The sequence below is a fragment of the Echeneis naucrates genome, chromosome 8 (genome assembly GCF_900963305.1).
Source record: "Echeneis naucrates chromosome 8, fEcheNa1.1, whole genome shotgun sequence".
In the NCBI taxonomy this organism is placed as follows: Eukaryota; Metazoa; Chordata; class Actinopteri; order Carangiformes; family Echeneidae; genus Echeneis; species Echeneis naucrates.
Window position 1 is genome coordinate 18,375,058 of NC_042518.1, and position 11,781 is coordinate 18,386,838.

The 11,781-nt window shown below is 39.5% G+C and overlaps 1 protein-coding gene across 1 annotated transcript; it reads left to right on the forward strand.

The window, feature by feature from the left end:
- Window positions 1–52: 52 nt before the first annotated feature.
- On the forward strand, window positions 53–11,006 carry ube2z (ubiquitin-conjugating enzyme E2Z). The gene is made up of 8 exons (XM_029508490.1): window positions 53–368; window positions 455–939; window positions 1,430–1,502; window positions 4,660–4,847; window positions 4,993–5,104; window positions 6,432–6,544; window positions 6,655–6,745; window positions 8,537–11,006. The coding sequence occupies exons 2-8, from the start codon at window positions 473–475 to the stop codon at window positions 8,717–8,719; spliced, it is 1,227 nt and encodes a 408-aa protein (XP_029364350.1). The 5' UTR covers window positions 53–368; window positions 455–472; the 3' UTR covers window positions 8,720–11,006.
- The last annotated feature ends 775 nt before the right edge of the window (window positions 11,007–11,781 follow it).

Consider the following 11,781-nt stretch of genomic DNA (forward strand, 5'->3'; position numbering starts at 1 on the left):
GGATGTCGCTGTGTCTTGTCGTTTCAGTGTAGCTTGATTATTGGGAAATCAGATCCTGAAGTTGGCTTTGTGTAAATGGGCTGTTGGGGATGTGCTCGCTTTAAAAAAAAAAAAACTACTCTGACGTTATCTTCATTTTGACCGATAAGAATCGAGTGGCGAACGGACTGGTAAGCTGAAGTAGGACAGACCAGGTCATTTGACCGAGGTCTTCTTACTTTTGGGGGGCCCGGGGAAAACACAGTTAAGCCAACGACAAATAGCCATTTCGTGGGAAGAAATGGCTTGTTTTCTGGCCTCGTCTGTCTGTTCGCCTCTACACCGTGCGGCTGCTCTCTGATCCCGCTGGACAACTAAAATAAGCAGAGGTAACTCCGCACGAAACTGTCAACACAGCTAACCTCAGTAAACAGTTAGCATTGTAAAGTAGTCAACACCAACGGTTTTGCTCTAGCTTGCTAGCATCCGAAACATGGCAAACAGCTCCGGAGAGGAGACCAGCGGCGGGGCCCTTGGTTTAGGCGTTACCGGACAAGGCAGCGGAGCTACGCTCCTGCCGACTCTGGCCAACTCTCTTACTGGGGGGAACTCAACAGTCACCGGTGTTCACTCCAGCTCCAGCCCGGCCTCCCCTGCTCCCGCGGCGGCAGCGCAGAGTGGCCTACCCGCTGTGCTGGCCCCTGTGTCTGCTCTTAGTGCTACTCCTGCCGGTTTCGGGAATACTTTTACCCCTGGCACGTCGCCACCGGTCGTGGCAGTGTCTCCTACCGTACACGCCTCCTCTCCAATCTCCGGCATTGGTCTGGGGGTCAGCGGGGTGGTCGGTGTGGCAGGAGCAGGCCTCCTGTCCCAGATTCACGCTACTTCCTGGGACCCGACGCTTAGTACGGACTGGGACAACGAGAAAGCCTCCCAGCAGTGCATCCTGAGGATAAAGAGGTAATCAAACTAAATTCAACCAGCAAAACAGATTTTGAACAAAATTATTTCGTTCTTCAGAAGAGCAGATGTCTTAAACTTAACATGGGTGAATAAAAGCGAAAGTGAAAGCTTCGCAGAAAGTCAGTGTCCTCACTGGAAACTTTTGAGGAGTTTTAATCACAGCAAAGTTTTGTAAAACTTTGCATTTATTTATTTGTTATAGTAATGAACAAGCAACGTAAGGATCGTATTGTTCATTTTTATTTTTAATTTTTAACTCATCATTCATTCTAACGTAATTTCTAACTCTAATTTGAGTAAAAAGCTATTGCTCAGTTATTTTATAACTAATAAATTATTAAAGGAGCAATTTATTCCAAAGGCATCTAGTCAGTTCTTCATAAGAACTGTCGCAGTATTTGGAAAGGTTTTATCCTGTCCATTTCTACAATCATGTTCCTTTTGAAGAAGCTCAACTGTCTTCACCCTGCTCTGTCTGTTTCTACAGGGATATCATGTCAATCTACAAGGAACCTCCACCAGGGATGTTTGTAGTCCCTGATCCTCAGGACATGACTAAGGTAAAATGTCTTGCATGCAAAAGAATTTGCGCCATCTATAACTGTAATATTGCCTATCCTGACAAAATTTAAACCCCTTCATGGTTCCGAGCTGCACTTTCTTGCCAATCTTTGTTTATAATGGTCCAGGCAAAACAGGTTGGAATAGGTTGGTGCAACTTCTGTATGAACTTGGACTGGTAACTTCCATTTGTTCATATGGTGAGGTAGTCCTTATTACCTTATTAATCCTAGAAGTGGGTGAATTTCTAGTTGATAGCAACTAAGGGGATATCACAGAAGAAATACAAAAGAAGCAGGATTTCTCTTAGGGATTAATAATATTACTAACAATTACTAGCAATTTGCATGACTAAGGTAAAATGTCCTGCCTGCAAAAGAATTTGCACCATCTATAACTATAATATTGCCTATCCTGACAAAATTTAAACCCCTTCATGGTTCCAAGCTGCACTTTCTTGCCAATCTTTGTTTATAATGGTCCAGGCAAAAAAAAAAAAAACAAGAGCAAGTAAGAAACAACATATCTAAATGAATTCCTTAAGGATCAGATAAATGTTGCAACAGGTTGGTGCAACTTCTGTATGAACTTGGACTGGTAACTTCCATTTGTTCATATGGTGAGGTAGTCCTTATTACCTTATTAATCCTAGACGTGGGTGAATTTCTAGTTGATAGCAACTAAGGGGATATCACAGAAGAAATACAAAAGAAGCAGGATTTCTCTTAGGGATTAATAATATTACTAACAATTACTAGCAATTTGCATTAAAATAATAGGATATAATACTATATACAGAAACATATTTAAGAGCATCTCCTAATTAAATCAAGTTTTTAATCTTGTGACCATCTATATGATGTTTTTAATATATTACAGTATCATGATGAAAGTATGCAGTCAACATGTTGACCAAGTGTTTCCACCTTCAACTGAAGTGAACTGATTACAGTTTCATAAAATAGATTCAGACTGTCAGGGATTCATAGGTAACATAACTAAGAAATTAATCTCATGAAATCAAGGGTGAGGGAAGGGCAAATTAAACCTGAAACCTTGGCAAATGGAGGTCCACTGTTGGTATTACTAAAACTGTCAACCACTGCCAGTTACAACCTGACATAAACAAAAGAAATATGCTAATTGAACTTAATGTGCTGTTACCAGTGTTGGGTTAGTTACTTTAAAAAAGTAATTGCTTACAGTTACTAGTTAATTCTCCCAAAAAGTAACTGTTGTTACTTTCAAGTAAATTTTTAAATGCTCAAATGTGTCGGAATTTGGACCCCACCTTCACCCCTCTTTAACAGAGCTTCCATGTGAGAAAATACATGTGCATGTTCAATTTTAAGATGTTTGAGTACGTTTGAATTACTTGACACTGACGTGGAGAGACACTTTTGTCCAGGGCATAATGTGCATTTCACGATTACATTTGTTCCTTTAATTTCTTGGAGGGAAAAGTAATGGCTGTACTTCCATCTAGAGAAGACTACTTTTGGATTGTTTTGGCTCGCCATTACGGTTTCTTGTTGGATGACTCACTTGTGTCATTTGTTGTGTGTCCGACTATGGGTGCTTTCGAATTTCTGTAAGCAACACCCGCCCACACCGACCTCCGATTGGCTCACCATGAAATTTAACTCTACTAAGTCTTTGCCTCTCTGCTTAGTCATCTAGATGGTCTCATGAAAAAAACAGCTTCAATTAAAGTAATGCACCACATTTTTTGGCAGTAACGGTAACAGTGTTAGTGCTCGTTACTGAAAAAAGTAATGCCGTTATTTATACACTATTATTCCCATCACTGGTTGTTACGTCACATAATCTCATAGCAGGTTCCTTAACCGAGTCAGGGTCTGACTGAACATGTGGATGTTTCCAAACAAGCCATAATGATTGGCACTACTTCCATATTGCCACCTAAACTTTGTTAGTACAGAGAACCAGAGTTTACATTAGCACAGCTTCTAACACTATCAGCTGCTGCCAGTTACAACCTAACATTCAATAGAAAGACCGCTGCAGACAAGGAATATTGCCTAGTACAGAATTTATGAAACAGTTCAGCCGTCATTCTCCTGTCACCCCCATCTCCACTGGGTCGAAGGAGTGTCTCAGACAAGATCTGGCCACCTTGCCAGGGTGTTGAGTCTTTTCCTGTCAGCCGTGGAGATTCAACTGTCCCAGCAAACCACAGCATTGAAAATGATTAATGCCAATATATGCCACTAGTCATGAAAGATCAACAAGTGTGCTCAGGCAACTCCAAAAGACCCGTGTTTCCTCAGCAGAGGCATGACAGTCCCTTTTAAGTGAATTGTGATGGTGTAATCATTCCATTCAGGTGAACACCCAGATACATGTAAGTGCCCACAATCTAAGATTCAGTCTAAATTAAGTGTAATTCTAAGCAGCTTAGAAAGCAGCTCATACTTAGGTCACAAAAATTAACTATTTCCATTAGAGATCGACCAATACGGGCTTTTCAATGCCAATGTTTAGAGGTCAGGGTCACCCAATGGCCGCTACTAGCACAGATATTGGCTGATGCCGATATACTAAAAAATGGCAAATATCCCCCTGATACATGAGTCGACTGCTAATTACCATGACAACAGAGCAAACTCCATTGTCCAGTGAAGATTGAGATTTGCATGTGAGAGCTCCTAGAAAAGGCCTGTGAATGGTCCTTAAGAAAGGATTGAAGTAGTGTTGCCCAGGTTTCCAAGGTCCTTGAGGCTAAAAAGATTAATTAATGATGAAAATTGTAACCATCGCTAAAGCCACTATTCTGAAGCCCCTAGTTAATATGCATGATCAAATAATGTATACATTATTTTCAGTATCTGTGAATATGAGTATGTTGCACAATATCATAGTGATCTCCAGTGTGTCAACTCTTAATTAAGTTTTTTGTGTTTGATACTTGACTGTATTACACCTGCTTTATAATCAAAGAACATTTGGAATTTTACCTTTTATACTGTATGGATCTTTTACTTTTGTCTTATTTGGACGTTTGACCCTCTCAGTGTGGGCATTGATTTTTCTTCTCCATTATCTGTTTGTCCCTTTTATCTTCTTTCATACCTTTTTAATACAACTTCTTTGCCCTCCTTCATAACTTGTTTCTTTTCCTTTTTACCCATGCAGATTCATGCCCTAATTACAGGGCCTTTTGACACACCATATGAGGGTGGCTTCTTTCTCTTCCTGTTCCGCTGTCCCCCAGACTACCCTATCCACCCACCCCGAGTTAAACTCATCACTACGGGACACAACACCGTTCGCTTCAACCCTAACTTCTACCGCAACGGCAAGGTGTGCCTCAGCATCCTTGGGTGAGTCAGGGTTTACTCCTTCTATTGTTTGTATTGGTCTCGCCAGGAAAGTTGGGTATCTTGAGAAAGAAGTAGTTTGTTTCACAGGTCTTTCTCTTCCGAATTATCTAGACTCTTAACTACTATTTTATGTGTGTATTCATAGGACATGGACAGGCCCAGCATGGAGTCCCGCCCAGAGTATCTCCTCTGTCCTCATTTCCATCCAGTCTCTGATGACAGAGAACCCCTATCACAATGAACCTGGGTTTGAACAGGTACTCTATGTATGTGTGTGTGTTCTGTGTGTCCTCATCAGAAAGGCAAATTAGGCCAAAAAAAGTGAAGACTCCCATTACATTTTCAGTAAGTTTTCTACCATAAATGTTAAAGCCCTGAGCTTAAGATTTAGAAAGACATTTAGAAAGAGGACCAAGAGGAGTTTTTAGGGCAAAAACCACAGGGGTATAATTTACCAAAATGCTATTAAAATCACAATATGACTAAGTGCAGTGATTGTTTTTAAAATGAAAAACTTGCTGAATATCTAAATCATGACTTGTATCTTACGCATCATGTGTCATCCAAAATAAAATTTTCTTCCTGAAAGCAAACAGCTGCTATACCATATGTCAGTATATGGTATATAGTATCAGTAGAACTCTGTTGTTGCAGTTTTCATTGCAATAAATGTTCATAACTGGATTGAAATATGTCCAGCTTCATTAGTTCAGTGTTGCTAACAACTTGTTCATTCTTTTCCTTCGTATAAATAACAGTTTACCTGACACTAAAATTCATATCTAACTGCACTATCTTTACATTGCAACAGGTTAACATACGCCATTTTAGAAAAGAATACTTATTTATAACAGTTCAGCCTACCTCTGGCGCCTCCGAATCTCTTGCCAGAGGGTAACAGCTGGAACTCGTGAGTGGAGAGTACAAGCTGTATTGGACATTATTTTCTGCACCTGTCTGATAGTAGACAGCGCACTTGTTTGGATAGATGGGTGTTCCTTAACCCCCATGATTTTCATGACAGTTTGTTACCATACCAGTTTGTTATACTGTATCTGCTAATGCTCTCCAATACTGCATGGTCAAACAATAACATAAAGTTAAGATCCACACCAAAAACCTGAATCAATGCAAAAAATACATTCTTTGTCAGAGAAGAGACCCCCCTCGTGAATGCTCCAGCCAAAAGTGTTATCAATATGAATAGATGATGTTGTATCTGTATATATCATTCTCATGTACATAATACCCAGTTGGAGTTTAACAGCACCTCTACTATTTTGGCTTAATTGGATGAAATGTTAGAATAGGAGTTGTACGGCAATGCACACTCTTTTGTAGTTTGGTCACAGGTTGGTGTCTTTGACAGCTCACATCTGCCATGTAATAAACTGAAAACTTTCTCATTAATCATGACCAATAATATTATTAATAATTTGATGATTCCATTAGAATGATTCTGTATGAGTTGACAAGCATTTTGTAGCCAGAACAAATTCTCCTTTATCATCAGTATAGATTGCAGCTCTTCTTTTGTTTGTGAATGTACTTTGATTCGAAGGCTTTGCTATGTGTGTATACCAGGAGCGCCACCCAGGAGACAGTAAAAACTACAATGAGTGTATCCGCCATGAAACCATGAGGGTGGCAGTGTGTGACATGCTGGAAGGAAAAGTCCCCTGTCCTGAGGCTCTGTGGTGAGAGGAATATGTTCTATTCATCCTCTTGTTTTTTCTCCTCTTCTTTTCAACTCCCTATTCTCCTCTTTCAGCGTATCAGCTAATTGTTGTGCTTTATATGTTTTCAGGAGTGTGATGGAGAAATCCTTTCTTGAATACTATGATTTCTACGAAGGAGTCTGCAAAGAAAGACTTCATTTACAGGGACAGAACATGCAGGTGACCACAATTTATTATTTACAAGTTATAAGTTTATGCTTCATGAGAATATAAAGGGTTTTTTAAGACACATAGAAACAATACAAAGTTTGGTTAATGTTAAACCTGTAACTGTGTTAACAAGGACAAAGACCGCAAGAGGTGGCAACCCACTGTGGATGAAAACTGGCCATCAGCCATGTTGGTTTTTCAACATTGCCTTGTATTACATTAAATTGTTTGTTACCGTGACACCTGTAGCAAACATGGCTATCTCAAAATGAAGCAGACAATAAACGTACTAAAAATATGTATTATTAAACTATATCATTATTTAATAATTCTACTATAAATAATAATCACTTACTCACCCGCTCATTTTATACTGCTTATCCATTTCTGGGTCTCGGGGGGAGCTGGAACCAGTCCCAGCCAATGCTCCAGGAGAGGGCAGGGTACAAGAGGTCACCAGTCTATCACATTAATAATAATTCCACTATTCTGAATTAATCAGAAAAAAAGAAACATTAAGGGATGAGGTTAATGGCTGGATGAACCTTTACCCCCACCACAGCTGACTATTTTCATTATTTTTCAGTTCAACAGTGAAAATAGGAAAAAAGAATTTTACAACCAACATTATTGGACTTTTGCTTCCAGTTTAATAGACTTGTTCTTTTTTTCTTTTTTTTTTTTTAAGCAAAAATTCAGAGTGCTTAATCTGACATTGATGTTTCAGCTCCCTTAATGATTTCTGCAAAATTTCCTTTGAGTGCCAACGTAGAAGGCTCATTACACAGTTGTTGCACCTAATACTCCAGTGCTCCCACTGCAGTTCACCATCTGCTAAAAGACCTTGCTCATTGTTTGAGGATAGCTAAAAAGAACAGAATGAGGTATAAACATAGGTGAAAACACAAAATGTAGAAAGTAATAAAATATAATACCGAGCATTGGCTCTGCTGCCTTGTGATTTGTCCAGTTCAATTCATTTAATATGTTCAGTGTACACCTTGAGCCTTTAGGCTGTCGCTTCAGCTTTATTATTAATCAGCTGGATCAGGCTTAGTCCAACAGATTGTCATTCTCTATTTTCCGTTATGAAATACTATTCATACTGTGCCTTGATGGGTGTTAGTCAAATGTGGTTCTATATATCCAGCTTATCAATATTTTAAATTTACATAGATAGATATAACTTTATTGATTCCCAGGGGGAAATTCACCTAGTTAGGAGCTCATCAAAATAAAAATAAAGATATTTAAAAAAAAAAAAAAAAAAAACATGATCCAGTCAGCAGTAGGAATTGAATATTCTAATAGCTGTGGGTACGAAGGAACTCCTGAACCTCTCTGTTCTGCAGTACGATGAGAAGAGCCTACTGCTGCAACTGCTCCTCTGTTGTTCCAGGAGGCTCTGGAGAGGGTGTCTGCTGGTGTCCATATAGCTATCATTTTGTTTAGTGTGCCTCTCTCCACCACAGCTCTTAGTGTGTCTTATCTCCTGCCTAGCACTGAGCCTGCTTCTTCTACAATCTTGTCCAGTTGCTTGGAGTTTTTGTCTGAGAGGTTGCTTCCCCAGCACACTGCAGCAAAGAAGAGTGCACTGGCCACCACCATTTAGTACTTAATCAAAAGTCAATGTGCAGCCATTTTATTATAATGTGTCTTTAGTCAAGAGTTTAACTAACCCTTGTCTGAAAGAAAATCATTGGTTTATTTTAAAATGATGTATGACACATGAATGCTTGGCCCCTCATTGTATGCGCTAAAACCTGTTTCATTCATCTGTTTTCTATCTTTTTGACCCAGGATCCATTCGGTGAAAAGCGTGGTCGATTTGACTACCAAGGCTTGTTGGCTCGCCTCAGCGCAACCCACGGACGAATACGGGAGAAAAGTGTGGCGGAGGATGACCACAACAATGATGATTCAGACTCTGACACCAGCTCCTCAGGGACAGACCCTGACAGCCAGGGCAGCTCCCATCCCTGACTGTCTGGATGGTGCTGGACTCAAAACTTCCAAATTAATGACAAGGGACATTTCATTTTGTTTTGATTGCAGTGGAAGAAGAAAATCAGAGAACAGGACACAAAGCCACTGTTTGAGGCTTTAGTAACAGGTTTGCATTTAGAATCAAGCTTCTGTTCTTTTTGAGTCCTCTCTGTTGGAGAGAAGAAATTGTAGGACTCTCTTGACTTTCAGAAAAACAACTACCAGTCAAATGCTGGCAAATTCAACTTGAATCAGCATATTCGTGCTATTTTATAGCTACCAAAAAAACTGCCATGTTTGATTTTTGAACTTATGATGGTTCCCCAAATGCCTGATGGATTTAAGATTAATCAGCAAATATTACTTTTTAAATGTTTCACATTACAAGTACAAGCAGTAGTACCCTAAAGTAGCTGTTATGCCTTGGCTTTCTTTTTGATACTCTTGTCCTCCAAGGAAACACAGTTGGGAGAGCTCACTTTGACTTTGAGGTGAGGCAGGCAAAGTGAAGCGACTTTTGGCTGAGTTGCTTGGAGCACTCAAAGCTGATGTTGTTCATCAGAGTAGCTCTAGTTGGAGGAATGAGAAAGACGCGACCTGTCATCATGGCAGGTAGTTGGACGAAGTTGGAGAAAGGTTAGCTGAGGCTGGGTGCCTCTTCCTCCATGATCAGGGTGAAAACACACATAAGACTGGGCCTTAGCTGTCCTCACAACCATACAAATTAAAAAAAATAATCAGTATCTCTCATTTCTAAATACAAATTCCTGTGTATTGTAAAAGAAGTTCTGCTTAGCTTTCAGTTGTAATAGTACAGTTCCACTGACAGTTCATCTGTTTAGCAGAGAGGAAGCCATTAGAGCCATTATGTCAGTTCCATTGACATCCTCCTTTATACTCTTTTACTATGTTGTTTTCTCAATGTAATGCTCAAATTGATCCTAATATGCAGTCTGTAGGGTGCATTGTTGCTGACTCCTGTGCGTTACCACAATACAAACCAAACAATCCCTTACTGTAGCACGATTCTTCTGGACTTGGGGGAAACTGAAACAGTTGAGGGTGCATTTTCCACTTGTTCACAAGGCAGTTAACTCTGCACCTGACCAAAGAATCCAAACAGATGTACACACAGAAGGCAATTTTTTTACATAACACTATAAGTTGTGATTTACCATTTGTTGAAAATAAACCCAAATGTCGTAACTGTGGCAGTAATTGCAGGAATGTCCTTTTAACCAGTAGATGTCAGGATGGATCAAGCTTGGTTTCACAAAATGGCACAAATAGGCAGCAGGGAAATCTGAAAATACTGTCTTGATTGGTCTGTTTTCCACAACCAACTGTTTATTTGATCTAGTTTCATCACTGGACAACACTGGACAGACTGAACACAATAAGGAATGATCAAGGCTTGTGGGGTCTTCAGTGAAGAAATCATTGAGAGCATGGAGGCATTCAATGTGTCCTAATTGAGTACTCAGATCTTCATCTCTGTTCATTGAAACTGGTGTTGGTTTCTGTAATCATTTCCACCTGCACATAGTGGCTGTCAATCATTGGTCACTTATGAGAAATCTACAGTCATCATTCCACTTGTACTGAAGCTAAACTGGATACTAAAGCAAGCTAAACTTCACAAACGAAGTGAGTCTTTTCGTTTAGGTTGTCCAGTACAGCTTTATATCATGGGCATAACTGCAAACTGGAATTTTCTCAACTAACTCCATCAGAAAACTAATTTGAATATTACAAAAAATAGCAGTGCTTTCCAAAGGTTTGCTAACTGTTCCTTCAAGTTTAAGTAAGTGAAAAAAAAAATCTCTTAAAGTGGGTAGGTTAATGACTGTTGAGCTTGTAGTGGTTTTTTTATGCCTTCCACTGCCACCCAGTCTCTATCTTGTAGACAAAAAGAGTAATGTTTTGTGAGACCCAGGGCCCTCTGGCAGAAGTCAGTTCACTAACAGTCAAATTGCATTTCTAATATAGGGTGTTCCTTTATCTTTCTTTTATTAAGTTAGAGAATGTTGATATAAGAAGCAGCTCATACCAGAGTCAATGTGGTTTCCAAAATGTTCATTGCCGCATACTTAATGAAGTGTAAGTAATGAGGTCATATGCCTGTTTGCTTGTGTTTTTGCTTAGAGCAGGGTTCTTCCTGTGGCTCTGTAAAGGCAGGGTTTGGAAAAGATGTGATCATTTCCAAGTCATGAAAATATTGGTATTGTACAGAATTTCTGGAAAAGTACAGAATAAAATGTTCAGTCCAAATACATAATTATTGTTTATTTCTTGTAGGCATAACCTTTGGCAGTTAAAACTGACTACTGATAAATGCATTCTTTGATTGCTCTTTTTCAAAACCTTAAGTATCTAGAGTGGGCCTGCAACACCCAGTCATTGTTAAGATAAATAATATTAGTTTAATGCTAAGAAAATGATTTTGTCTTTGTTAAAATTTCGTCAAATCTTATCAAATTTCATTCATTCATTCATCTTCTACTACTTATCCACTTCTGGGTCGCAAGGGGTGCTGGAGCCAATCCCAGCTCACATTGGATAAGGTACATCCTGGACAGCTTGCCAGTCCATCACAGGACCGACATTCAGAGACAGATAGACCTATGGGTAATTTACAGTCACCAATCCACCTAAACTTGCATGCCTTTGGATGGTGGGAGGACCCATGCAAGCACAGGAAGAAATTACAAAATCTGCTCTAAAAGGCCTGGAAACCAAACCCGTAATCTTCTTATTGTGTGGCAACAGCACTAACCACTATACCATCTTGCTACCCTATCAGATTTCTATTACAAAAAATAAGAATAATGTCAGTCCCATTCTTTACCTAATAAATCTATGCTCTACTTCAGGTGTTGTTTTGGAGGATGTTCTTCAGAGGGATTCTTTTATTTCCGGTTGTAGTACATTAGGCAATGATACATCCATCACTGAGTCTGGAGATGTAGGAACTCTTTTTGGAAAAACAGCTCTTATTGTTACACACATTTATGATGTGTCAAGAAGGCCAGCAAAAAAGACATTATGGCTCTCCAGGC